Genomic DNA, 27,312 nt, shown 5'->3' on the forward strand with positions numbered 1-27,312 from the left:
TTAAAATGCCAAGAGAAAATATATAAAATGGTAAATAATAATAAAAAGTGTAGTAGTGATGAAAATTTATAGAGAAAAATGAATGTCTGGGATTTTCAAAAAATTCAATACCATGTTAAGATAGTTGAATCACCATATATTATTAAATTATTAAAAAGTCAATATCTTATCATTATGATTATTTTTGGTAGTTATTTATGATAAATTTTTAATATATTTGAATAGTTATTGGAATTTTTAAATAGGAGACAGATTTTTCTTTTTTAAAAATGTAAATTGGTGAAGAAATTTAAAATTGTTTACGAAATGTTATTTATGTTTAATATCATTGTGATAATTGATTTTTTAAATATACATAAATAGTTATCAGATTTTATAAAATCAGAGAATAATTTTGCATTTCAAAAAGTTAAATAGATGAATAATTTTTTAATTCTTTGTGAAATGTAATTAACTTTATAATTAAATATGTTATAAAACGATTATTAAATAATTAAAATTGAATAGTTGATTAAGTTTTTCATTTTCTAAAACTAATAGAAAGAATCATCACCTTATATATTTTAATGGCATATTTATGTAAATAGTAATGAAATAAACATTGCCTTATATATTTCAATGGCACATTTTATAAATCGAAAGACTTGTTTTTGTAAATATGTTTATCTTGAGATGGTTAACTGCAATTAAATCTCCAAGACTCCAAATCGCTCTTGCGACGACACGTCAGCATTTTCAACAAATATTCAATAATATAAAGCTATGGTGAAATCATCATTTTATTACTGTATTTTCTTAACACCACTAATATTTACTTTAATAATAATTAGAGTATTGTTATTTGTTACTAAGTTTATTTCTCAAACATTAAAACTGATAACTTAAAATATAATCTAATAAAATTAAATATTATATATATATATAAGTCAAATTATGAGTATAGAAATTGATATTCAACCACATATATACCATACCATATAAATTTAGAAAATACAACAAATCATATATATAACATCGTAACATCTATATAAACTACCAAAGAAACACATTCATTTCAATAAACTAACTCATTTAATTGATTTTATAAAAATAAAACAGAAAATTGGACATTACAAATCACCCTCCTGGCCTCTTAACCTTACAATCTATATAATAATAACAATCCGAATAAATGTGATTAACATGTGTTTTTTCAATCGTACCTTTTGGATATTTTCTAAAAAGTCATGATGGATCATTAAAACGGTTATTTATGAAAAGTTACAACTGTTCACTGTAAAGTTGGGTTGATTGGAACATTCGTATATTTTGAAATCTATATATATTTGTCTGTTTGAACTGTTTTCATTTTTTTGTCATAACTCAAAATAATATAAAATTTCAATTTCAACAGTTTTTACAGTTTTCTAATTCATGATTTAATAATCTATATATAGTAGCAATCTGAATAAATGTCACCAAAGGTTGTGTTTTTTCAATCGTAGCTTTTGGATAATTTTCTAAAAAATATGTAGAAAATTTAAATTATGTATTTTACAAAAGGTTGCGATTGTTCATTATAACGTTTTTTGTAAAGTTGCAACTGTTCATTATAGAGTTGTATCTATTCGAATATTTGTATCTTTTGAAATCTATATATATTTGTCTGTTTGAACTATTTTCATTTTTTTGCCATGACACAAAATATAGTATAAAATTTCAATCTCAACGGTTTTTACAGCTCTCTAAATTATTCTCTAGCATTCATTCTTTTAAAAGTAAAGAAATTCCTCCAATTCTTGATTTAACAAAAGATTTTTGGAATGATGAATCTAATTTACAATTTTTAGTTAATGAAAAGACCTATATATAATAGCAGTCCAAATAAATTCCACCAAAAGTTGTGTTTTTTCAATTGTACCTTTTGGATAATTTTCCAAAAAAAAACTGTAAAAGATTTAAATTGTGTGTTTTACATTAAGTTGCGATTGTTCATTGTAATAGTTTTTTTGTAAAGTTGCAACTGTTCATTGTAGAGTTGTTTCTATTCGAATATTCGTATCTTTTGAAATCTATATATATTTGTCTGTTTGAACTGTTTTCATTTTTTTTTTGTCATGACACAAAATAATATAAAATTTCAATCTCAATGGTTTTTTCAGCTTTCTAAATTATTCTCTAGCATACATTTTTTTAAAAAGTAAAGAGATTCCTCCAATTCTTGATTTAACAAAAGATTTTTGGAATGATGAAACTAATTTACAACTTTTAGTTAATTTTATATATAAAAGTTTAATGAAAATACCTAGAGTCTTTTTCCAAGAGTTAGATGGATTATATAGTGAGCTTTATGAAAAAAGAATCAATTCACGATCTTTATTATAGAGAGAGAAAACAATACATCTTCTCCTTACTCAACAATGATTCTTTCAATTTATCAACCAACAAAAAAATTCAACTCACCATCCCCCCCCCCAATTATTCAACCAAATAATACATCTTCTTCTTTTTTGTTTTGCTTTTGCTCATCCATTGAAAGAGAAAAGCTCGTTTCTGTTTCTCTCTCTCTTTCTCTCTCCCATTCTTTTTATAAAGTTTTCAAAAACTATTCTAACAATGGTGAAAATCCAGAGAAGGTGAAATCTTTAGATCTCTTTCCTTATCACTTTAGATTATATGAAATTCGATCTGGGGTTTCTTGGTTTTTTTTTGTGATTTTACTGTTTAATTATGGTCTTTTGAGCTTTTTAATATCGAATTAGTTTTAGTTCGATCTGGCAAAAGGTTTGAGTTTTGTTGTGTGAGTGTTATCCACTACTTATATTGTATCCACAAATAGTTATTCATTTGGATAATTTTGACATATATTGTATCCACAAATAGTTATCCATGTGGACAAATATTGTATCCACAAATTGCACTATAACCCCGATCGGTAATATGTTTCCATATGGACACGTTGTCATAGACACCTGAATTGATGGGTATTACTAATATTCTGAATTGATGGGTATTACTTCGATAATATGTTTCCATATGGACATGTTGTCATGGACACCTGAATTGATTGGAATCCACATAACCAAATATATATGGATTTGATGTTGTCATTGTACCCTAATGTACAATAGTTCATCTAAAATATATTAATCTAGATCTTAAAATGTATAAAAAATTAAATCATAACTTATTGTATAAAAATAAATATATTTGTTTTAATAATAACTACTAGAATAAAAGAAAAGGAAGAGAAAATGAGAAAGAGGAGAGGGAGAGAGCCTTTGTCCAAAGAAATCTGTCCTCCATAAAAAAAAAAATTCTACTCAAAATCAAATACAAGGTCAAAAATGTCTTAGAAAATAAGCCACATATACAAAACACACTCGAAAGTACACCTTCCATCCAAAGTGGGTGTAAGTGTAAGAACTTTGTCCCAAAGTGGGTGTAAATGCAATTGACTCCAAAATATACAAACACTAATGATGATGATTAAACCCATAAAAAGAGTTTTAAAATCGTTAGAAGGAGGGGTCGAACCTCCGACCTTGTGGTTAACAGCCACACGCTCTAACCAACTGAGCTATTCTAACTTTGATGACCTCTTTTTCTTCTCATCTAATATAAAAATATTAATTTTCCTTAATTTCCCTAATTTGTTCGAACTACAGTACTGATATTGATTTATACTTTTGTAATTTTTTTTGCACAAAAAAAAAGAAGAACACTTTTTTTTTAAGGGAATTGCTTACCATGAATCATGGGGCCGTCTCATTTGACTGTGAGGAACTATGGACATCGCAGTAACTGAAATATGAGGATTGGGCCGAGTAATAACATTTACACCCACTTTATGCTATCCCTATAATTTTACTTATGAAAAGACAATTTACTCTAACTAACTCTCTTCTAATTAAATTAGAATTAAAAAAAATCAATTCACGATCTTTATTGTAGAGAGAGAAAACAATACATATTCTTCTTACTCAACCATGATTCTTTCAATTTATCAACCAACAAACAAATTCAACTCACCATCCCCCCCCCCCCCAATTATTCAACCAAACAATACATATTTTTCTTTCTTGTTTTGCTTTTGCTCATCCATTCAAAGAGAAAACCTCGTTTCTGTTTCTCTCTCTCTTTCTCTCTCCCATTCCTTTTATAAAGTTGTCAAAAACTATTCCAACAATGGTGAAAATCCAGAGAAGGTGAAATCTTTAGATCTCTTTCCTTATCACTTTAGATTATATGAAATTCGATCTGGAGTTTCTTGGTTTTTTGTGATTTTACTGTTTAATTATGGTCTTGTGAGCTTTTTAATATCGAATTAGTTTCAGTTTGATCTGGGAAAAGGTTTGAGTTTTTTTGTGTGAGTGTTATCCACTACTTATATTGTATCCACAAATAGTTATTCATTTGGATAACTTGACATATATTGTATCCATAAATAGTTATCCATGTGGACAAATATTGTATCCACAAATTGCACTATAACCCCGATTGGTAATATGTTTCCATATGGACATGTTGTCATAGACACCTGAATTGATGGGTATTACTTATATTCTGAATAGATGGGTATTACTTATATACTGAATGGATGGGTATTACATCGATAATATGTTTCCATATGGACATGTTGTCATGGACACTAGAATTGATTGGTATCCACATAACTAAATATATATGGATTTGATATTGTCATTGTACCCTAATGTACAATTGTTCATCGAAAATATAGTAATATAGATCTTAAAATGTATAAAAAAATTAAATCATAACTTATTGTATAAAAATAAATATATATTTTTTAATAATAACTACTACAATAAAAGAAAAGGAAGGGAAAATGAGAAAGAGGAGAGGGAGAGAGCCTTTGTCAAAAAAAATCTATCCTCCATAAAAAAAAATTATACTCAAAATCAAATACAATGTCAAAAATGTCCTCAAAAATAAGCCACATATACAAAACACACTCAAAAGTACACTTTCCATCCAAAGTGGGTGTAAGTGTAAGAACTTTGTCCCAAAGTGGGTGTAAATGCAATTGACTCAAAAATATACAAACACGAATGATGATGATTAAACCCATAAAAAGAGTTTTAAAATCGCTAGAAGGAGGGGTCAAACCTCCGACCTTGTGGTTAACAGCCACACGCTTTAACCAACTGATCTATTCTAACTTTGATGACCTCTTTTTCTTCTCATCTAATATAAAAATATTAATTTTCTTTAATTTCCCTAATTTGTTCGAACTACAGTACTGGTGATGATTTACACTTTTGTTTTCTTTTTTTTTGCACAAAAATAAAAGAAGAACACTTTTATTTCTTTAAGGGAATTGTTTACCATGAATCATGGGGCCGTCTTATTTGACTGTGAGGAACTATGGACATTGCAATAACTGAAATATGAGGATTGGGCCGAGTAATAACATTTACACCCACTTTATGCTATCCCTATACTTTTACTATATGAAAAGACAATTTACCCCAACTAACTCTCTACTAATTAAGTAAGAATTAAAAAAAATCAATTAACGATCTTTATTATAGAGAGAGAAAACAATACATCTTCTCCTTATGAATTGATGGATATTACTTCGATAATATGTTTTCATATGGACATGTTGTCATGGACACCTGAATTGATTGGTATCCACATAACCAAAGTTATATGGATTTGATGTTGTCATTGTACCCTAATGTACAATAGTTCATCTAAAATATATTAATATAGATCTTAAAATGTATAAAAAATTAAATCATAACTTATTGTATAAAAATAAATATATAATTTTTTATAATAACTACTACAATAAAAAAAAAGGAAGAGAAAATGAGAAAGAGGAGAGGGAGAGAGCCTTTGTCCAAAAAAAACTATCCTCCATAAAAAAAAATTTCTACTCAAAATCAAATACAAGGTCGAAATTGTCCTAAAAATAAGTCACATATAAAAAACACACTCAAAAGTACACCTTCCATCCAAAGTAGGTTTATGTGTAAGAACTTTGTCCCAAAGTGGGTGTAAATGCAATTGACTCAAAAATATACAAGCACTAATGATGATGATTAAACCCATAAGAAGAGTTTTAAAATCGCTAGAAGGAGGGGTCGAACCTCTGAGTGGTTCCACACGCTCTAACCAACTGAGCTATTATAGCTTTGATGATCGTTTTTTATTTCATCTAATATAAAAATATTAATTTTCTTTAATTTCCCTAATTTATTCGAACTACAGTACTAATGATGATTTACACTTTTGTTTTTCTTTTTTTGTACGAAAAAAAAGAAGAACAGTTTTGTTTTTTTAAGGGAATTGCTTACCATGAATCATGGGACCGTCTTATTTGACTGTGAGGAACTATGGACATTGCAATAACAGAAATACGAGGATTGGGCCGAGACTAACAATTGGTAAAGGTAAGTTCAATATTATAGGGTGGATAGTTAAACTAATGTGGCTGCGATGCTCATATTCGGAATGGTACTATAAATTTACCAGAGTCTTCATCGATATAGGAGAGAAGGATTGTCCGCACATTACTTGGAATTGCATGGCCTATTGTGGGCAATGCAACGTTTGTGAAGCAGCATAATCTCTCATGTTCTCACTTTATCACTTACTCAACAACTGAACTAGTAACCAATGCCTTTGTTACCGAGGAATGGCCGATTTTTCATGTATAGGTTTTAGATGGTACTATGGTAGTATTGAATCTAAATAAATATAAAACAGAAACAACCGAAATACTCACAGCGTAAGTGTTTAGAATGTTGACAATTGTATTAGTAACAAATATCATAAAAGTCTTAAGACTTTCAAATTGATAGGTAAGAGAAAGATAAATCCAGTACATGTGTATCTAACTTTTTTGTTCCGTCTCGATAGTGATCTCATATCTTGAGATTGACCTATATTTAGGTAGGTGTGGAACTTTTAAGTTATTGGAGTCAAAGTAATTGTATATATAATTTAGCCGAAAAATCATGAATCCATATCTACAATTTTTTTTCTTGAAACCGTCTTAACTCGTCGTATAATACGACATGTTTTGTATTGACATGGCAAATATCCCATATCTTGTTGTGGATACATACAATCATAAAGATGATAAGCAATCACAAATTTTCTTCGATTTAAGACATGCGTTTTGTTTCTTCTCGGATTCCTTTTGTGATTTCGTTTGAAACAGTGAGGTGGTTGACAGATCGTTTCCTATATAAATGACCTTAAATTCGTAACGCAGTGAACATATGAAACTCTACTGTACGTTTGACCCCAAAATTTGCTCTGTCACACACAACATACACATATATAGTGACATATAGACTCTAAATTTAACAAACAAAATGTACAATTAATATAAAAACGTAAACATGATTTATCATTATCTCAACCATGTGGTTGGGCAGAGTTTGAGACAAGCGGCAGAAAACCAGGCACCAATTTACCAACTCGAAAAGTATACTTAAGATTGCTTATTAATATAGTCGTTTTTGAGTCGTTAACTTATGCAAATCATAGTTAGTTATTACATACGGTGGTATATCAACACCCATTTCTTTTAGTTTCAATATAACATCATAGTCAAATTTGGTTGCAAATAAACCCATATCACATCCCATGCAATAGAAAGCATGCTTTTTCATTGCAAAAGAACACTGGTTGTCTTCCGAAAATAACAAAAGATTATTAACTTAATCATATACGTATTACGTGTATATCATCTTAATTTTTCAAAGTGTTAACAAATACAAACTATTTCCACTGTATATTTAAGTTTATCATCTCCTCTTAATTGTGAGTCTGGTTTCACAAATTGCTGTTGAGCGGGTATAGAGGCTAGTTTTGTTTTCTTTAGTGAATAAGACAAATGGCATAGTCTTACTTTTTCACCTAAACCAACTACCTTTTTTGATACTTTGTTGTTTATAAATTAGACCCTCCTTATAAATTAGTATTAACCATAATTTTTATCGTTTATTTGGTCGAGTGGACCTTCCAACATCCGTCTCTTAGGATTCTCAATTATTTTGTTTTGTCTCACATTGTGTTACGTGTAAATCTAATGGAAAGAAGCAACAAAAAAAAAAAAATGAAAAATAGATCTCTATATTTTAATTGATGTACAAACAACATTACTTTAATACATTTTGTACAGAAACAATACAAGCAAGAAAAGTGGCATTCCTTTTGTTTTCTTAACGATACACATCCATGTATTTTCATTTTCAAATATTTAAGATTAAAAGAAACATTTGATCTTCTTATCTTCTATACATAACATACGTACAAAAGAAATATAAATCTCATATATGATGTAGTACTGTGAATATATTTTGGTTTTTATATATTTATAGAAAGCAAAGTTTAACTTTATATCTTGTAGAAACATTAACTACATATATGCCACTTTATTAAAGTATGCATGGATATACATAGTAATATTTAATAACAGGATTCATGCCTTGATATAATATAAGCAACTATAGAGAGTTTATCGATGCCTCAAGCATTGTACCTTGGTGATTTTGTTGTCTACTCAAACCTTTATTCTTCATTGATCAAACCAAGTTCAATTTTAACTCTTCACATAAAGTTTTTTTGGACGTATTTAGCTTTGATTTATTTGTTAATTCGTTAGTTTAACAATTACAGAACTTATTATTCTTTACTCAAATTGTTTCTTGTACGATCCGAACAAGATTTATCCACATCATTAGAAATTCACTTCCAGTTTTAATGCTTTCTTTTTTTTTTGCCAATAGTTATTGTAAACACAAAAACATGTGTTTTTTCACTCGATCATGGTAGTGGACCAGTTTTGATATCCCAGTCTGCTAGAGCTATATTGTGCGGTTCATATAACGTGTTTTTCTTTTTTACTATAAAACAAAAATCTAGTTTCGACAATATCCAACCAAATATATGAATTATCTCAAAAAATTAACATTTCTCAAATTTCTTGTATCCTTTTCATCATTCAATTATTATTTAAATTAAAACATACAAAATAGAAAGTTGTCAGTATCTCTTAGAGAAGTACAATGGAAAAGAAAAAAAGTTAGGTCAGTTATTCATTACACGGGCGTCATTTATCCCGGCGGCCAACGCCGCGTCAGCATATCCGGCGTTCTTTAGACAAGAGTGAGACCAATATGTCGGAGAAAGCCCTGATGACGAACTTATGTGTGTCGGCTGGATTCAAGGATAGATAAGTGAGTAGCAGCTCATCCAAGAAATCGTAACCGTCTTCCGGATCACGACTAAGTTCTCCGGCATCGATGGCTGCGTCAATCATCTCTTGCATTGATCGCCGGAAGTCAGTTAATGGATCCGGTGAGTACACGTTTTGCGTCACGGCGGTTCCTCCTCTTATAAGCCTCGTCGTAGTAGTAGTAGTCACGGCAGTATCGTAACACTTCTTATTCTTCTTCTTTGTCGATGTGATAGCGGCATTATCGTAATTTTCAGAGGATCCTCTTGACCGGGTTTCTGGTGAGTCGGTGATTGCATTGGACCGGCCTGGAGAAGAGAAGAAGAAGCGACGGGAAGCAAAAGCGGCTGATACATCCGGAGAGATATCAGATTCATATGATGACCTGGAGGAGGAAGAGGTGGCGGCCTGAGTAGTAGTGGTGGTGGTGGAGGAGGAAGGTAAGTCAACGACACGATTGTGGTTGTCGTCGTGGTGGTAAAGGAGGTTAAAGTTGTTGAGGAGAACGATGGAGGGACGGCCAGGAAGTTCGGAACCGTCGTGATCGGCGGAAGACGTCGGAGGAATACACGGAGAAGAATAGCATTTGGTGAGATTCGACGGGAAGCAAAGATGGAGGCTTTTCCACAATATTTTTGGCATTTTTTGAGAGAGAGAAAAGAGAGAGAGAGATGTGTGAGGGAATTAAAGTGAGAATAAATGTTTCGAGCAAAATGGATATGTTGGCTTATTTTGTAGCATATATATTACACAACATGTCTCATAAAATGTTTCTAATAAGGGTACTTATGTAATATTCAATTTTTTGGTGTTTGTCAAAAAAAAAAATATGTTTGTTAATAAATTAATAAATGAGTTACTAATTGCTACTACTAGTACCAAGAGTCTGAATGTTGACTATATATGTTCACCAATCAACAAAACATGCAATTGTGTTACTAGCTAACTGCAGTTATTAAGATCCTTAATTAATTAAATTTACATTCGTAGTGATGAAACGTTTACAAAGTAGGTTTTTTGAAAGATATACTACTCTAAAAGGGTGTTGTACTTTGGAGTGAATGTGAAAACCAGATATTTACTTTTTTTTAGTTTTTATTCTTTCTTTTGGTTAGATACTTTCTAATTTTGTATTTATTTACTTTTTTCTTCCTGAACACGGACGTACAAAGCTGAATTTATAACATGGGGTGGTACTGGTACGTATTTTCTTTATACGTGAATGTTGTTTTATTAATTTTGGTTTATTCATATAAACATATTAGTTTGTCAAGAGTTACAAAATTTGCAAAACATGAAGAATGATTGTCCTTTGCAATTACAGAATAGAGAGAGAGAGCTCACGAGGAGGAAAAGTAATGCAATAGAATCCACCACACCACCTAGATTGGTCCACTCATCATGACGTTAAGCCAAAAGACGTTAGTTCAAGTACGCATACTCCCCCCTGGCCCCTAGACCCTAGTGTGGTCCTGCTTTTTGGTCCTGGTTTTGGTCCACCGGTCCGATTCACAAGGTCAGGTCGAGTTTTCACTGGTCCGACCAACCAGGGTCAGTCGTCGGTCAATTTCTTTTTTTTTAACCCTAAGATATTTTAGCTAACAGTGACTATATTTACTAAGTCTGCCCACTTTTTAATACAGAATCAGGTAATAAGGTATCAAAATCTGTTAATAATTTTGGTGTCAAATCGGGTGCAGATCATTCAGACCCAGGGATCATGTTTCATAATTTTGAATCATTTCATACGGTTTTAAATAATTTTATTTTTGATGAATTTTAAAATTATAGTTCTCTTATGGCTAATTTATACATCCATATCCAAATATCCAATTGATACATATCTGATTTGTAAATTCCCATTATCGTTTTTTTTTTCGTTGTCGTCAATTCATATTTTTATGAATACACTTCACTAGATGAGTTGGTTACAAGTACTAATTAGTGACTATAAATTTGAAGCTTTTTTGTAAAAAAGGAAGTCACTAATCAATTAGTGACTGTATTTTTTGCTTGTAATTTTCAGACTGGCAAGTATGGGATCACTAACAGGTAAGATTGGATAACCCCCGAAATGCAATGCCTAGCTACCATGTTGCCAAGACTACCATGGACCGGTGGTACCACTTTGCGTAGTTATCCGGCACTAGAGAAAATAAAGAAAAAGAAAGAAAGATTCGAACTCATCTTTCATATGGATAAATATATATATGCGGGCCACAACAGAAGATAGAGCTATCAAATTTGTTGTTACCTAAGCTACTCATGATTCGTCCAATATTCCATAACCAAATACGAACCACAAAAACGGCGAGTGATGGGATCAAAAGATTTAGATGTGTCTTGAGACTTGGCAATATTATGGTAAGTTGTGGAATGTTTGTAATGTCTTAAGACCATTATGCCCAATGTCATGTTGGTGTATGAGACAACAACTTAGTCCCACAAATTGATGTCTATTAGAGTTTTGTTTAGACTGGGATATTGAGACATATTCTATTTTACTTTTTTTGGGGTCATTAGTTTTCTACACTTATGGATATTGTAAATGACCAATTCAGATCAGTAAAGTATTAGACCCTACTCTGATCTAACCAACTCTAGTTTAGCCTCCATTTTTAGGTGTGATTCAATCAAGCTCTATGGCAATACAAACTAACCCGCAGTTAATTAGAAATGATACGTGTAACGAGTTTTTATCCGGCCTGAACCGGCTATATGAAACCCACATTTTCTTGGACTCGTCATCACAAAAGAAAAATATCTTAAAGAGTTATGAATGTATGGTTGTTCTTAGTTGGGTCTCTTTCTCTCTCTCTCTCTCTTAACTAGCTCAATCTCCTCGGTGTTGTTATAGGGACATGAGAATTACTAGACAAGAAAAGCTCATTAATGACTATATAATTCCAACATTCAAGGCACATGACATGAGCGTTGAAGTGTAAGTTGTCAATAGTTAACATCAAACCTAGACATAAAAAAGCACATATTTTCATTCACAAAAAAAAAAAAAAACCTAGGCATGAGTGAGACTTTACATATGCAGCCTTATTTATCCTGTTCCAAACAAACTGATTATTCATACTTTTATTTAAGTGATACCACCACAAGCATATTTCAGGTTCAAGGCTCAAGATCGACTTGCTACCTCTAATCCGTTTCCTGCAAAAAAATTTGACGACAGAGTGTTGTGTAAGTTGATACATACATGAACGCCAAAAGACAATCCTAGAATACCAGTTCCGCATTGGTTGAGTGAGTTACTAAAGCATATATCAATGCATGATGTACAAGAACTGTAATTTGCAACTTGTTGGGATGCTTGTTCTGAATAACACCAACAATTAGTATATATTTTTCTCACTTAACTATAGTTATTAAGCCGGCTTATGAGTAAGAAAAGAGTCGAATTATTACCATCTGGATCAAAGAAGAAAACTTGCTTGACTTTTCCATCAGGAAGAGACTTCTGAAAAGTTTCTATCCCTTTCTCCTACATCATACAAGGACGAGAGAAGATCAATGAAAGACTCAGGGGAATAACTACAACAATCTTGGTACCAATTCCATATCCATTAGGACCATTACTACTGAATCTGTATAAATCAAATGTCATGTAAAAGAGACAAAAAAGCAAATGCAAAGAAAGAAGACCTTGAGAGAGTGAAGGAAAGAGTCGAAGTTGGAGACAGAGAAGCAGATATGGTGACCCATTGGGAGATGGCTAGGATCCTTAACCGCAGAGGTGGCACTGTAAGGACCTTCTGGAAGGTTTGTTGAAGGGTTTCTCTGGATGATGTGCATTGCAAAAGCACCTGGTAAGTTTAGCCATATGACCTTTAGGTCTCCAAAATCAGGACTTTCGATCTCTTCAAATCCAAATATCTGAAAATTACAATCCATTGATTTCAGAACAAGAAGAAGGGCTACAAATAAACGGATGAAACACTAACTTGACCAGAAGGATTGAGGTTACAAACACTGCGCGATGAATGATGTCAGTAAATGTCAATTAGTATTCTTTTCCAAATGTAGACACTCTCAACAGTAATTAGAAACGAGATAAGTGAACAGAGGAAGAACACACAACCACAAGAAAAATCTCTAAAGACAAGGCCAATATACAAATCCTAGATTCTAGTGCAGATGTATAATCGATAGATTTTAAATCAAACGTTTCTTGTTTTTTGTCGAATTGGTAACAACACAAATCAAGAAGAGAGAATTTGATGGATCCGCCGATAAAGAAGAAGAGAGATAAAAGGAGAAGTATATATATAAGAAACTGAAAACGTAAATTCATCATTAGGTATGGTGTTACCTCTTTGTAAAACTGGGCGAGGCGTGTGACGTTCGATGATTCTCTGGCTATGTGGCCAAGACTCGCCATGTTCGGTTCTAAAAGTGTAGCAGCAATAAGCTAAACTAATCAAGAAGAACTCAGAAACATAAGTTACAATTTGCGGACATAAACTAGGTGAAACAATACGGTCGACTTAAAAAAAGATAAGTAAAAGTAATCACAGTCATCATGTTTTAACGTAGTTATGAAGACGTGGCGTCCGATCCGTTTTAACACATCTTCAATCAAACAATACTCCTGAGCCGATCGGTTTTGACCGGTCAGTAAAGAAAAAAATATTCCTTAATTTTTCTAAAATCAACTTGATTGATTTCACAGTAATTAGAGATAAAAAGTAAAATAATACTCCCTATAAATTGCAGTTATTTTTATCCAGAAAAAAAAAAACAAATAATTTGGTTGCTTAAGTCGACCAATCAGAAAAAATTCGAACCAAAGAAATGTAACCGGTCTGAAACAGCCGGTCCGATATTAAACCTTATTTCTTAATCTCTCTTTCTCACCTCACCTCCCAATCGCACTTGCTTTACCTCTTCAGATCAGACGTCAATTTCAACTCCTCCAGTGAAGACAAGAGATTTCTACTCCGATTCGATCAATTAAAGATTGACATGGAAGCTAATTCCGGCGGTGGCGGCGGAGGCGGAGGAGCTGAAGGCGGAAGAGCCACAGCCGGAGGAGGAGGAGGAGGAGGGAGTGATGTTGAATTGGTGAGCAAGACTTTGCAGGTTGAGCATAAGCTTTTCTATTTTGATCTCAAGGAGAATCCTCGCGGAAGGTATCTGAAGATATCGGAGAAAACGTCGGCGACGAGGTCAACCATCATCGTTCCTTCCTCTGGCATCTCTTGGTTCCTCGATCTCTTCAATTACTACGTCAATTCCGAGGAACACGAGCTTTTTAGCAAAGAGTTGCAGCTTGATTCCAAGGTTTTGTGACTTTTTATCATCACTCCTCTCCTCTTTGTGTATGTACACAGTCGTTGACTTTTTTTTACTCTGTTGTGCTGCTTTGCTTTGTGTTATTAGGTGTTTTACTTCGACATCGGTGAGAATAGAAGGGGACGCTTCTTGAAGGTATCGATTTCGATTTTAGAATTTAGATGTTTAGGAGTGTTGTTAGCATTTTGGTATTGTGACTATGTATTAAGAGTGTTCTGTTCTAATGGGGGGTTTGTGGTGTGGTTAGGTGTCAGAAGCATCAGTAAGTAGAAATCGAAGTACTATTATTGTTCCAGCTGGAAACAATCCTGATGAAGGATGGGCAGCTTTCAGGAATATCTTGGCTGAGATTCATGAAGCATCTGGACTTTTCGCTATGCCAAATCAGGTATCCTTTGGTTGTGTTTTGTTTGTTGGAACTGTTAACTGAGCTCTCTGTTTTATTTGGTCTCTCATTTGTCTCTTTTTATTGGAAACAGAAACCTTCTGATGGACAGGAACATTTGGTTGGACTATCAGATGATGTTGGAGCTGGATTTATACCTGGACATGGTAGTCAGCAGCCGTCTTCTTCGGAACACACTGTGGATCGAGCAAATGATTCGCCAGGCCAGGATGAAACGGGAATGACTAATGTTTCTAAAGTAATCAGAGCTGACCAGAAACGGTTCTTCTTTGATCTTGGGAACAATAACAGGGGCCATTTCCTTAGGATATCTGAGGTAAAAGTTTTACTGGTTTCCTTTTGAGAGCTTGATTTATTTAGTTGTGGTTTAAGCATTAAGCATTTGTTTCTGAACACATGGAAAATATAGGTGGCAGGTGCTGACAGGTCCTCCATCATTCTACCATTATCGGGTCTTAAGCAGTTTCACGAAGTAATAGGTCACTTTGTGGAGATCACCAAAGATAAGATTGAAGGTATGACAGGTGCTAATGTCAGGACAGTTGACCCTCCTCAGAGATAAGTATTCGATTATTTTTAGAGGATGGAATTCTCGATCTTCTAATCATTTGAATCTGGCTACTTACAAGTAGCTTGTCTGAATCGCTCGCGGTGTGCAATAGTTTTACAGTAATCTCTCGCCCCCTTCACATCCCTCTAAAAATAATTCAGCAGAATCATCATCTGGCTTAATAGCAGAGATAACTCTGGAGTCAGCAACTGGGAATAAGCTGAAATTTTTATCCACCATTTGTATCTCTCTCTCTCTCTCTCTCTTCTTCTCCTAGAAACAGTTTAAACAATTGTGAGTTTGCTTCTCTTCTGTTTAACTTCTTTATTTTTTATGTTCAGTTTGGGTCATTGGGTGTATATCTTGACGGTTTGATGCATTTAAATTGTAAAAGAATATTGGGGTTTATATGTTTGGGCTTACTGCCAGTGGGAATAAAAATTGAAGTGTAAGTTCTTATCATATGAGTTTGAGAATACCATTTTTTTTGGAGGTCTTAAGAGCAGTGGCCAGTAAAATACTAAGCACGCTTTGGTCAAAAGATATTTTTGCTTTTTAACCGCTGTTACTATACCAGGTCAACCGTGAATGCCACATTAATTACGCTAAACAAAAATTATGACAAAAAAAAAAGAGTAGCTTCAGAGTTCAGTGTTCAGACAGAGTCAAACAGAGAGAGAAAGGAAAAAAGAATAAAGAAAAAAAAAAAACTATTTTGTCGGTAATTTATATATCTTCTGGTTCAATAAACCACCACATGCTCTGAAACCCTAAGCCTGAACAAATCGCCGTCTTCTCCAGAAACATCAAACATCTATCTACTTCGCTTCATTACAAGGTTCGAACACTCCCGACTTAAACTTATCCTTTTTTGTAATATATATCTATTGTGTTTTCGTTGGTTGAAAAATCGTGTTCGAGATTTATGTAATCAGAAAGGTTTTTAGGAATCTATGGTGATTCATTTCTTTTGTTGTTGAATCGATTTACGCAGATCTGATGATGAAACCAGATCAGATCGTACTCTAAGATCCGGATGCTCCTTAAGTTATCGACTCGGATCCATCACCATCATCATCATTATCATCATGTCGCTGTTTCTAAAGGACGATTCGATTCAAATCCGTGAAGTATGGTACGACAACCTCGAATCAGAAATGGCTCTGATCCGAGAAGTCGTCGACGATTTCCCATTCGTAGCGATGGACACAGAGTTCCCAGGAATCGTGTGTAGACCAGTCGGATCATTCAAAACCAACACAGAGTACCACTACGAGACGCTTAAAACGAACGTCAACATCCTCAAGATGATTCAGCTCGGTCTCACTTTCTCTGACGAGAAAGGTAACCTCCCAACCTGTGGACCCGACAACAAATACTGCATCTGGCAGTTCAATTTCCGCGAATTCGACCTCGAATCCGACATTTTCGCTACCGATTCCATCGAGCTTCTTCGTCAATCAGGCATCGATTTCGCTAAAAACAACGAGATGGGGATCGATTCAAAACGTTTCGCCGAGCTTCTCATGTCTTCAGGGATTGTGCTGAATGAGAATGTTCACTGGGTTACGTTCCACAGCGGGTACGATTTCGGGTACTTGTTGAAGTTATTGACTTGTCAGGATTTGCCGGAGACGCAGACGGGGTTCTTTGAGATGATTAATGTGTATTTCCCGAGGGTTTATGATATCAAACATTTGATGAAGTTCTGTAACAGTCTTCATGGAGGTTTGAACAAATTGGCTGAGCTGCTTGAAGTTGAGAGAGTTGGGATATGTCACCAGGCGGGTTCGGATAGCTTGTTGACGTCTTGTACATTCAGGAAGCTTCAGGAGAATTTCTTCATTGGTTCCATGGAGAAGTATTCTGGTGTTTTGTATGGTTTAGGTGTTGAGAATGGTCAGATTGTTCATTGATTTTACAATAAAAAATAATTAAAGTTTTAAACAGTTCTTTATCGATTCATTTTAGTGGTTTTAGATCACTACATGACAGATTAGGTTGCTTGAAGAAGCATAATAGTATATGATCACAAGTAAGAACTACAATCGAAATTTTGGTTTGGTGTTATGCTCTCCTATAACATCACTCAGTGTATGGAAAAAACATACTAATGGGCAATAGCTAGTAAATTAATAATTTATAAGAAAATATATATTAGTTTCAGAATATATATTTTCCATCTTATGTAAAATTATATACCATATACTGTAAATTTTCATATAGTACAAATTACATTTACGGTAAATTTTGAGCTAATAAAGAATCTTCTAGATTTACGCAATGAAAAGAAAAAAAAAATGTACAAGAGGTGAAACATCAACATACGAGCCTGCCTACCAACCATCATTTAAGCCCATTACGGAAGTAACACAGCCCATCACAAGTCTTAGGGGTGTATTGAACATGGTATTTTAAGAGATTTTAGAGTATTTTTAAATCCCTGTTATTTAATTGGTGATTTTTAAAAATCACCTCAAATCATATGTTATTGGATGTGAAATTGATAAAAAATCATTTATAATCTCCTGTTATTCAATTAATAATTTAGAAATCTCACCTCAAATCTACTGTTATTCAAAAAATCACAATTTTTATAAAAAATCTATTGAATAGGATTCTAGGAGACTTTTCTAAGAGCAAGTTTATTGGGAAGTTCATATAAGGGGAGTTCTTAAATTTTTTATGAATTAATTGTGTACTGTTTGGAATATAAGAACCCATGATCTCTTAGATAAAATTTTCTCTTTTATTAGTAGGTTCTTATTTTGGGTCTCTTATTTTTAAAAATATTGTTTTTTAAAATTTTAAATAGAACAGAAATGGTATAAATGTGTAAACATTTAAGATTTTATAAAATTTAAAAATATTGCATTTTAATTAATTTTCAAAGATACAAAACTAGAATTATATTTTCTGTTTCTGAAAAACTTTGAAAACAGAGGTTCTTCATCTGTTTTGTTAAAGATTTGTAAATGAGAATCATAGGCAACTAATATGGAGCACATATATTACACAAAATGGTGAGAAAACATTACAGCAACATTAACAATGTTTATAGAAAACCACGAATTGGCAATGGTTTAGCAATATTTATTTCTTGACTATTGTTGTGAAGAAAGAAATAAGTAAATTTTGGTGGAGAGATGTATGGGCGGCCATTTATGTTTTTTTTTACTACTCTCATTTTTTGTTTTCTCTAACTTATACAAATGAGAATATGCAAACTTGATAACAGAATAAGCCCAATAAAACCAACAACTACATGTTTCCTCTTCTTTACAAGCAAAGAGTTTAAAAGAGATCATTAGAGTAAAGTATTAAGAGAAGACACTAATTAGGCTGGAGACGAGGGAGACGTTGCATTGATCATTCCTCCCTTCCTGCGCATATCATTAGAGTAGACATATGCACCACAAAGAATGAAGAAAATAACTTGCTATTAATTAATGAGATTACCAACAACGTAAAAGCGTTGAACAACAGTTTCAGATTTTGACTAATTAACCCCGCTACCATTCCTCCCTGCGTATATCAATCACCAAAGAAAAAGAGAATAGAATCTGAGAGATTGTTTTCATCATGCGTAGTTGTTTGTAGAGCAAACCAATCCGAGGATAGATATGCCAAACCCGTTGCAGAAATCGCTGCATGGTTACCTGTCAAAGATCAAACGAGAGACAGAGAAGCTGCAACTCTCGTCTTCCCATTCTTTCTCATCCTCTAAGAATTGGGTGCTTAGTAAGCATCCCAAGAAGCTCTCCTTCTCCTTCAAGCACAGACGACGCAACAGCAAGACCAGGTTCAACAAAGACAAACCCGTTTACCAGGACTCCGCTCACGCCGCCACCTTGTCCGACATTGATCATTTTCTTGAGGAGAACTTCAAATCCCTCTGCATCCGAGACGACCAGGAGGTTAACCATGAAGACCACCGGTTGACAAAAAACAAGGAGAAAAGGAAGTCCCCACAAGACACTGATGATAAATCAATCAGATAGCATCAACACACATGAAAGACAGAATCAAAACGAGATCATAACATTAACACACACCCATATCAGAACAGAACCATCAACAACAACACCAAAGAGAGAACATCATTTGCTAATAATATAAGGCGATCACAAGAATATCAAAAACTGTCTCTTTATCAAAACAAACAAAATCATAATATCAAGGCACGTTATCTTTGATGAATCTATTTTCCCAGCAACGACAAAAGAGGGTCGAAAGCACACAGCTTATGACTTTCTTAATCTCGTTGATGAGCCCTCTGCAATGTTCAAAAACATTCTCCGCCAAAATCACAATAGGAAGCTGAAATGGTTTCGTTGAAGCTTCAGAAGCGGCTCTCAGCATCAGTGCTCAAGTGCGGGAAGAAGAAAGTATGGCTCGATCCGAACGAAGGGAGTGATATCTCCATGGCCAATTCGCGCCAAAACATCAGGAAGCTTGTGAAGGATGGATTCATCTTGAGGAAGACCAAAGTCATATTCTTTCACCAAGGAGATCGTGATCATCGATCAAAGGCATCACTTAAAATAACCATAAATTGGGATCCGAAATCAAAGAACCCTAATCATAAAACACTAATCGGGATTACAATCCAATTGACTCAATCTCTTCCGATTGAGTGGACTCCGAATTCAAATCGCCTGCTTCATGTCACGGAGACGATTCAAGCATCACGATGGGACACGGCCGAGTCATTCCTTCGCCTCCGTTACGCATCTCCTCTTCCTCCAGAACCTTCGACTCCAAATTCTCGCCTTTGTCGTTTCGAGTCTTCGATAGCGAGAGAAAGAGAGAGAGAGACGAAACAAATAAAATCTAAAATTAATTGCAAGCCAAATTTTTTTCCCCTTCTCTATTATTTTTCCTGGCCAACAGCAGGTTGACACGTTTCGTCTCTTAGAACAGAATTGGGGTTTCTATATAAGAGGCTCCCTTGCATTTTTTCTTTTTTTTTGATTAATTTTTTTCCAACAAAACACTAAAAACTCGCTTATGAACCCCCGATAAACAAGCTCTAACATTTTTAGTTAAAAAATATGACTTACAAAATCACACCTTTGAAGGTAAGATTTTGGAAAAAAAAATTTCTTCTAAAAGAGTCGAAACCTACTGCAATTTTTTTTTTCTTTTTAAAAAATTTCTTTTAACAAAATCCTTCTCTCTTTCTCTCTTTCTCTCTCTCTCTTTCAGTTACGAGAGCTCATCTCTTTCTCTCTCAATTACGAGAGGTCATCTCTTCTCTCTTTCTCTCTTTCAATTACGTAAGAGCTCATCTCTCTTTCCCTTTTTTGTATTTATGATTCGCTGGGTAACACAAAAAAAAAACTCTTTCTTGGATTATCTATAAAACCCAGGAACTGAAGGTACTTTTGATTTTGCAATCAAGGAAACGATTACAATCATGAAAACGCAAAACAAAAAGAACTGCAGATTTTAACCTCATGAATTTGCTTATGACTGAAATTGAAGTTTGGTTTGAGGTTGCTATTGTGTGGATGTAGATTACATTGGAAGCAACTCATTATGGACCAGTAACTAACAAGCCAACGATGTTCTTGGAGATTGGTGAGAGCTCTCTGCTCTGTTCCTTTTGTCTGAATTGAAAAGCTCTGATTAGTCATTGCTTATTGTGTATATGTAGGTAGTACAGAGTCATGGCTCTTGTAAGTGTAAAAACTTTGTTACGATAAAGTCGTGGTTCTTGTTACTTTTGGTTCATGTGGATTATAATACCTCTTTGGGGGTTTAAAGCTTATAGTCAGCATTATGTTTAAGAATAGTGATTAGCAACAATTTTGGTAAATAGTAATTGTGTTTGGTGATTCAGTTAATGTGGGAAGGACTCGGGCTGGGAGGTGGTGAAATTGTTTTTTAACATTAACCAGGTACCCATTTTCACCATGAACCATCTTTACAAACTTTTCTTGATATGATTCAAGAAACCACGGCTTCTTATGTTGATAACTTCATCTACATATCAAATTTACTCAAACGAAGCTACAAGTAAACAAACCACACCGTTTGAAACACTTCAATCTTCACCGTCACGGCTTGAAGATGATGAAGACGACGACGATATAACCGAAGAAGATTCAACACCAATATTGTCTCCAATGAAGGATCTGCCTGAAAAGGCATGCTCTGCTCTGGACTCATTCTACTGTAGTACTGTTGCTGCTGCATTATATATCGTCAACAATCCTATATGAGAGCTGCAGTTCTTTATATGATTAATCTTTTAACGAACCTCACTTTTTGGTTAATAGTACGTGACAGCTCTTTATTTTCCCGAAATGCATATTTCTTCTTAATCAAAGTATAAAAGAAGCTTACTGGGTTTATAATTAATCAACGACATTCCAAGTTGCTCTTTTTTTTTGTTTTTTCTAAATATCAAAATCACCTAAAATTCAATAATCAAATCTCAACAAATCTCAAAACCCAAATCTCACCAAATCCTAAAATCCCAAATTAATAACCAAATCTCCTAAAATTACACTCAAATCTTTCAAAATTCCAAAATATTAAAATCCCAGTAAATTTTCTAAAATATCAAGTTCAATACACCCTAGGAAAACGACAAACAACGGTTTTGCACACAGAAAAAAAAAAAGCGCATGAAAAGAAAAGGAGAAGAAATGATGACATTGCGGCGGCTGCTGCTCCTTGTAGAGTAAGAAACAGCGTGGTGTAAAGCTGAAGCCTTTTTCATCTTCTTACTCCATCGTCGATATTAGGAACAAGGATTTGGAGGGCTGAGATTAATTTTAAGCTACCTTAATAATTAGGCTTCATAATAAGTTCATAGTATATTTCATCATTTCTAAAATAAACCCTAATTCCAATCGCCGTCTTCTTTCCGGAACCACCAATTTACTTAGCATCATTTCAAGGTTTGAAATATCCCGAGTTCCTCGTTTATATATGAATTTGTCTGTAAATCATAGATCGTGATGAGCTAGCTATATCGATAATTAGTTTATCTTAGACGAGGTTTTTAGATCTTAATTAGTGATTTGATTTCTTTATTTGCTGGATCGATTGCAGATCGTGATAGGACACACTCATCATCATCATCATCATGTCGTTGTTTTACAAGGAAGATAAGATTCAAATCCGTGAGGTGTGCTCCGACAATCTAGAATCAGAGATGTCTCTGATCCGAGACGCCGTGGATGATTTTCCGTTCGTCGGAATGGTGTGCAGACCACTAGCCGTCGGCGATTTCCCAGGAATCGTGTTAGGTAATTTCAATAACCTAGCCGAGTACAACTACGAAACCCTAAAAACGAACGTCAACAATGTCGAAACGCTTCAGCTCGGACTCACTCTCTCCAACGAGAATGGAGACCTCCCAACTTGTGGGACTGGCAAATACTGTATCTGGCAGTTCAATATCCGCGACGCCGTCGCTGAAAACAACCAAACCGGTATAGATCCCGAAGAATTCGTTAAGCTTATGATGTCTCCAGGGACTGTGTTGAACGAAAACGTCCACTTGGTTACATTCCACGGCGGATACGATGTCGGGTACTTGCTCAAGCTCCTCACTTGTCAGAATCTTCCAGAGACGCAATCGGGGTTCTTTCAGATGATCAGTTTGTATTTCCCTAGAGTTTACGACGTCAAACACTTGATGAAGTTCAGCAACGGTGTTTATGGAGATCTCAACTATTTGGCTGAGCTGCTCGATGTCGAGAGAGTTTGGATTGATCACCAGGTCGGATCAGACTGCTTGTTGACGTCGTGTACATTCAGGAAGCTGCAGGAGGTTTTCTTCACTGGTTCTTTGGATAAATATTCTGGTATTGTTTTTGGATTAGGTGTTGTGACCAATGGTTAGTTTTCATGGAAGACAAAAATTGAGTGTGTGTCTGTGTGCTATGTTTGCTTCTTCGTTATGTTTTTACCACGCTTTGCTTCAATGTTGTATTGGCTACGACACCCAAATGTTGGAAGGTTGAAATTGATTGGGGTTTTGAGTATCACCATTTGGTATGTCAATTAATGTTCTCTATTAACTCATTTAGATAGTTGTAGATTATTACATCATTTAAGGTCGTTTGAACAAGTAATTAAATTTTGAAAAAAAAAAAGAACAAGGAAATTTTAAAAATTATCAGTTTTTTTTGGGTATGATATCGTGATCTCTCATATTTGTCTACATACGGCGCCGTTTCTAAGCGGACCAAAATTTAAGGAATGGCCCAGCGTAAAGCCTATTCAAAACGGCCCAGTTTCGACAAATCTGTCATTTCAGCAGGGTTTGCAAAAACCCTAATATATAACTCGCTACTCAATTTTGGCATCGTCTTTAACTCTTCGTTGCAGCCTCCCTTTCTAAGGTTAGTCTCTGTACTCCTCCTTTGCTCTGTTCCTCTATTATATTGATCTGTGTTATCATGTACGTGATTGTCCAATTTTATTTTTCCTTCAAACATTTTGCTGCGTTTGTTACAAATCCTTTCCCATAATTTCGATTTATGTGCTTTATTGAAACTGATTTGCTTAATTTTCTTATGCAGATTTGAAAAAAAAAAACTTTTGCTTCTCTTTGTTCTTAAAGCCAATTCAAAGAGTCAATATGTCAGGGTAAGCTTTCTCTTGCGATGCAGCTGTATTGGATTCTCACTACATTCTATTAATCTACCGAACCAGTGATCAATAGAGTTCATACATTAGAGTGTAAAGGTTTTAGTTTTAGGTAGACTAGATGTAGATGATATGCTTTGATTTGGACTTATGCTATGTGACGTGACTCAAATCTTTAAACTTTCTTGTTGGACATTGCTTTACATAAAAATGTAGATTGATTAGTGTTATTGCTTCTCAGTTCTTATTGTTTAATTCGGATAGTTGATAAAGTATTATTCTTTATAATCATTTCACAGTGATGAGGCTGTTGCTCCAGTTGTTCCTCCGGTTGCTGAGGCAGCTGCGATCCCAGAGGACATGGATTTGATGACTGCAGTGCAGTTGACAATCAGGAAATCTCGTGCTTATGGTGGTGTTGTTCGTGGTCTCCATGAAAGTGCTAAGCTTATTGAGAAGCGTGTTGCTCAGCTCTGTGTCTTGGCTGAGGACTGTAACCAGCCCGATTACGTCAAGCTGGTTAAAGCTCTTTGTGCTGACCACAACATCAACTTGCTTACAGTTCCAAGTGCCAAAACCCTCGGTGAATGGGCTGGAGTAAGTTGTCTTGGTTAATGATCTCTTTTAAAGAATGTTTTGGTTCCTCTCGTTCCTACTCTTAAAATCTTGAATGTGGTTTGCAGCTTTGCAAGATTGATTCAGAGGGCAATGCTAGGAAGGTTGTTGGATGCTCATGTCTTGTAATCAAGGTAACAAGAGTCTTTTTTTTTACATTCTCTACTAATCCATCAATCATGGGAACTTCGAAATACATATAATGTCTTTGGCTTGTGTACTGTTGATTTATATGTGATGTTTTGTGTTGGCTGTTACAGGATTACGGTGAGGATTCAACTGCCCTAAACATCGTCAAGAAGCATATTGAATCTAACTAAATCAAGCAAAGGTCAAGTATTCAGATGCTTTTACCCCAAAAGGAGCGCATTTTTTACTTGTGTCCACTCTCTTCTTTTTCCTCTTATGTTCTTTGTTTTTGATATTTAATACTCAGTAGTGGACAGGTCTTGAGATTTGTTTTGAAACATGAATTTTTGATGTTATGTAGGTTTTATCAATTTCAGTTTGCTCATTATCATTTTATAGTTTTGCTCCTTTTAATAATTCTTCTAATCTTCTACATAGGATTTGCATATGTTTCTGCTATACAATGCCATAGATCTTTACATTGGTTTGATTGCATACTTGCACTTTACTCAACAAAACCCAATACATAAATAACATAAACGATAACGATACATGATAGTATATGGATTAATAAATTTAGATGAACCAGAACCAAGCCAAGACAGACCCTGAAGCCAGACCAATAACCAAGAAGAGCGTAATGACAGTACCAGCAGCTTCTGCATTTTGCATTGGAACAGCTTTAGGAGCCAGAATCATCAAAACACTTATCAAGTATCCGTTAGTTAATCCCAGTAAGCATGTCAATACCATTACAGGAATCTCAGTCCTCAGAAACATCGGACCATGCAAGCAACCCCAGAAGAGAGGGTAAAACAACAGCCTCGCAACGCAACCGCCAACCGCTATCCTCTCATCCTCGGGCATGACCACCGCGGTCAGACATTTCCCAACTAAATCAAACACATTGTAAGCTGCAATAAGTAGAACAGGATACCAATCTTTGAGACTCTCAGAATGAACATCCTCAGTGATGAATCCTGGAAATATTGAGAGTGTCACAACGTATATGAGAATGATCCCAAAGCCATAAGATTTGACACTTTTGACGATTCCCCAAAGAGTTTTTCTCCACTCAGTTCCGGTTAAAGAACCTTTCTTTAGTCTCTTCTCTTCGTTTATCGCCTTAGTCTTAACCTCATTGTAGTACTTGATTACAGGAAGTGTTTGTGCTATGTTGTAGAGCACAACACATTTCACCATCACAACAATTCCCACACTAAAGTACAGATTTGCACTTTTTCTTAACCCATCAGGGTTTTGAGGATACATAGCTTTAGCTAAGATTCTCAACATTGAAGCAAGCACACCTAACAAATCAAAGGCAAAATTAGGATTTGTGTGAATTTTTAACATTTCTTCTAAGAGTTAGAAACATACTTACCAGAAGCAGCAGTTCCAGCGACAACAGCTTGCATATACCTTTCAGGCAATTCACCGGCGACACCAAAAAGACCACCCTGCATGAAACTATCAGCGAGTCCGGAGAACGCAGCGACGACGGAGGTAACATCAAAACCGGCATAGAGACCGATCTGGCCCTTAACGTAGACAAGATCAAGAACAGGGATGATTATTAAGCCGGTGATGAAGATGGAAAGACCAAAATTGATTCTGAAGCTTGCATGTCTCTTTTGCGCGAAGAAGATGACAATAACAAGAAGAGAAAGGAGGCCGGAGAGCATGTAGACAACGGCGAAGATCCGATCAACGGCGGTGGAAGGGTATAGGTAGGAGAAGTAATCCACGGCGGAGATGATTGCGTTCCATGGAAGAAGAGAGCCGAGACCAAGAGTGAAGAAGATGATGTAAGCCAAGTTGTATGAATCAGTTGGTGTTTTGGGGATGATGACAAGAAGAGGGTCTTCGTGTTCCATTAGAATATGTTTTGAGAAATGTATTTTTTTGGCGTTAATATTTTCAAACTATTGGGGTTTCTAGTGTAAGTGCGAGTTAGACTTGTTATATATAATTTTTTTGTAACTGTTATATATGTTTTTATAACGCTTTTGTGTGTGTGTGTGTGTGTGTTGACTACATGTGTATATCTTACCACACTTCTTTAAGTGTAACCAAACAAAAAGCTATACTATGGTGCAGCTTGAATTGAGGGGTAGTACAAGTTTTTGTTAATAACAATGTTGTACTACAACAACAACAATTAAAAAAAACCAATGTGAAACTGTCTCTCCCAACAAGCCTTTGAAAAAGAAGTAACCTCCCAAATTGTGAATGGGTTCTATTTTAAGTCCGAGTGAAGAATGGAAGAAAAGCTCCTTCGTTGACATCTATAGACTATCTAATGTAATTGTTTACTTGAAGGTTGATAGTAGAGAGTTTACTTGAAGGTTGATAGAAGCTTTCTCCAAATACTTAAACCCTTAATTCTGAACTTATAGTGAATATTTGAGTTTTTAGAGGTAAGATTGCGAGTTTGCGACTATGGGGGTATATTGAACTTATATTTTAGGAGATTTTGGAGTATTCTTAAATCTCATG

At 34.6% G+C, this 27,312-nt stretch overlaps 5 protein-coding genes, 1 non-coding gene and 3 pseudogenes across 9 annotated transcripts; 5 read left to right on the forward strand and 4 right to left on the reverse strand.

Moving 5' to 3' along the window:
- Positions 1 to 3,495: 3,495 nt before the first annotated feature.
- TRNAN-GUU (transfer RNA asparagine (anticodon GUU)) lies at positions 3,496 to 3,569 on the reverse strand. The gene has a single exon. It is a non-coding gene; the product is annotated as a tRNA-Asn (tRNA).
- Positions 3,570 to 8,915: 5,346 nt separating this feature from the next.
- Positions 8,916 to 10,065, reverse strand: LOC104786385 (transcription repressor OFP16 pseudogene; annotated as a pseudogene). The gene has a single exon (XR_015556618.1). The product of XR_015556618.1 is annotated as a transcription repressor OFP16 pseudogene (transcript).
- Positions 10,066 to 12,067: 2,002 nt separating this feature from the next.
- On the reverse strand, positions 12,068 to 13,971 carry LOC104786386 (Lactoylglutathione lyase / glyoxalase I family protein). Its single transcript, XM_010511797.3, has 4 exons — positions 13,521 to 13,971; positions 12,854 to 13,084; positions 12,617 to 12,692; positions 12,068 to 12,361 (listed from the first exon to the last, which is right to left on the reverse strand). The coding sequence occupies exons 1-4, from the start codon at positions 13,587 to 13,589 to the stop codon at positions 12,330 to 12,332; spliced, it is 408 nt and encodes a 135-aa protein (XP_010510099.1). The 5' UTR covers positions 13,590 to 13,971; the 3' UTR covers positions 12,068 to 12,329.
- On the forward strand, positions 13,945 to 15,921 carry LOC104786387 (transcription factor Pur-alpha 1). The gene is made up of 5 exons (XM_010511798.3): positions 13,945 to 14,491; positions 14,591 to 14,638; positions 14,751 to 14,891; positions 14,983 to 15,225; positions 15,319 to 15,921. Exons 1-5 carry the CDS (start codon positions 14,174 to 14,176, stop codon positions 15,469 to 15,471), a joined length of 903 nt encoding a protein of 300 aa, XP_010510100.2. The 5' UTR covers positions 13,945 to 14,173; the 3' UTR covers positions 15,472 to 15,921.
- Positions 15,922 to 16,043: 122 nt separating this feature from the next.
- Positions 16,044 to 17,408, forward strand: LOC104786388 (putative CCR4-associated factor 1 homolog 7). Its single transcript, XM_010511799.3, has 2 exons — positions 16,044 to 16,297; positions 16,454 to 17,408. The coding sequence occupies exon 2, from the start codon at positions 16,548 to 16,550 to the stop codon at positions 17,373 to 17,375; it is 828 nt and encodes a 275-aa protein (XP_010510101.1). The 5' UTR covers positions 16,044 to 16,297; positions 16,454 to 16,547; the 3' UTR covers positions 17,376 to 17,408.
- Positions 17,409 to 19,082: 1,674 nt separating this feature from the next.
- LOC147943463 (transcription repressor OFP14 pseudogene) lies at positions 19,083 to 19,460 on the forward strand (annotated as a pseudogene).
- Positions 19,461 to 22,110: 2,650 nt separating this feature from the next.
- On the forward strand, positions 22,111 to 23,468 carry LOC104786389 (putative CCR4-associated factor 1 homolog 7 pseudogene; annotated as a pseudogene). The gene is made up of 2 exons (XR_015556620.1): positions 22,111 to 22,370; positions 22,525 to 23,468. The product of XR_015556620.1 is annotated as a putative CCR4-associated factor 1 homolog 7 pseudogene (transcript).
- Positions 23,469 to 23,702: 234 nt separating this feature from the next.
- On the forward strand, positions 23,703 to 25,207 carry LOC104786391 (small ribosomal subunit protein eS12y-like). Of its 2 annotated transcripts, none has more exons than XM_010511803.3 (5): positions 23,703 to 23,822; positions 24,003 to 24,069; positions 24,369 to 24,666; positions 24,753 to 24,818; positions 24,945 to 25,207. In XM_010511803.3, exons 2-5 carry the CDS (start codon positions 24,062 to 24,064, stop codon positions 25,002 to 25,004), a joined length of 432 nt encoding a protein of 143 aa, XP_010510105.1. In that variant the 5' UTR covers positions 23,703 to 23,822; positions 24,003 to 24,061; the 3' UTR covers positions 25,005 to 25,207. The 2 variants fall into 2 exon arrangements, with proteins under 2 accessions (XP_010510105.1, XP_087305874.1); XM_087449748.1 differs by having other exon boundaries at positions 23,818 to 23,881.
- Positions 25,208 to 25,298: 91 nt separating this feature from the next.
- On the reverse strand, positions 25,299 to 26,859 carry LOC104786390 (equilibrative nucleotide transporter 1-like). The gene is made up of 2 exons (XM_010511802.3): positions 26,198 to 26,859; positions 25,299 to 26,123 (listed from the first exon to the last, which is right to left on the reverse strand). The coding sequence occupies exons 1-2, from the start codon at positions 26,688 to 26,690 to the stop codon at positions 25,390 to 25,392; spliced, it is 1,227 nt and encodes a 408-aa protein (XP_010510104.1). The 5' UTR covers positions 26,691 to 26,859; the 3' UTR covers positions 25,299 to 25,389.
- Between the last annotated feature and the right edge of the window lie 453 nt (positions 26,860 to 27,312).

This window comes from Camelina sativa, chromosome 5 (genome assembly GCF_030686135.1).
Source record: "Camelina sativa cultivar CO46 ecotype springtype chromosome 5, ASM3068613v1".
NCBI classification, from domain to species: Eukaryota; Viridiplantae; Streptophyta; class Magnoliopsida; order Brassicales; family Brassicaceae; genus Camelina; species Camelina sativa.

Coding starts and splice junctions, on each gene's coding strand:
- LOC104786386 (XM_010511797.3), bottom strand. CDS start 13,589: ATGGCGAGTCTTGGCCACATAGCCAGAGAATCATCGAACGTCACACGC. Junction 12,693..12,853: donor CTTTCCTTCACTCTCTCAAG/GTCTTCTTTCTT, acceptor TGTATGATGTAG/GAGAAAGGGATAGAAACTTT. Junction 12,362..12,616: donor TTTCTTCTTTGATCCAGATG/GTAATAATTCGA, acceptor ATTTTTTTGCAG/GAAACGGATTAGAGGTAGCA.
- LOC104786387 (XM_010511798.3), top strand. CDS start 14,174: ATGGAAGCTAATTCCGGCGGTGGCGGCGGAGGCGGAGGAGCTGAAGGC. Junction 14,492..14,590: donor AGTTGCAGCTTGATTCCAAG/GTTTTGTGACTT, acceptor TTGTGTTATTAG/GTGTTTTACTTCGACATCGG. Junction 14,639..14,750: donor GAAGGGGACGCTTCTTGAAG/GTATCGATTTCG, acceptor TGGTGTGGTTAG/GTGTCAGAAGCATCAGTAAG.
- LOC104786388 (XM_010511799.3), top strand. CDS start 16,548: ATGTCGCTGTTTCTAAAGGACGATTCGATTCAAATCCGTGAAGTATGG.
- LOC104786391 (XM_010511803.3), top strand. Junction 24,667..24,752: donor CCCTCGGTGAATGGGCTGGA/GTAAGTTGTCTT, acceptor TGTGGTTTGCAG/CTTTGCAAGATTGATTCAGA. Junction 24,819..24,944: donor GCTCATGTCTTGTAATCAAG/GTAACAAGAGTC, acceptor TGGCTGTTACAG/GATTACGGTGAGGATTCAAC.
- LOC104786390 (XM_010511802.3), bottom strand. CDS start 26,690: ATGGAACACGAAGACCCTCTTCTTGTCATCATCCCCAAAACACCAACT. Junction 26,124..26,197: donor CGCTGGAACTGCTGCTTCTG/GTAAGTATGTTT, acceptor TTGATTTGTTAG/GTGTGCTTGCTTCAATGTTG.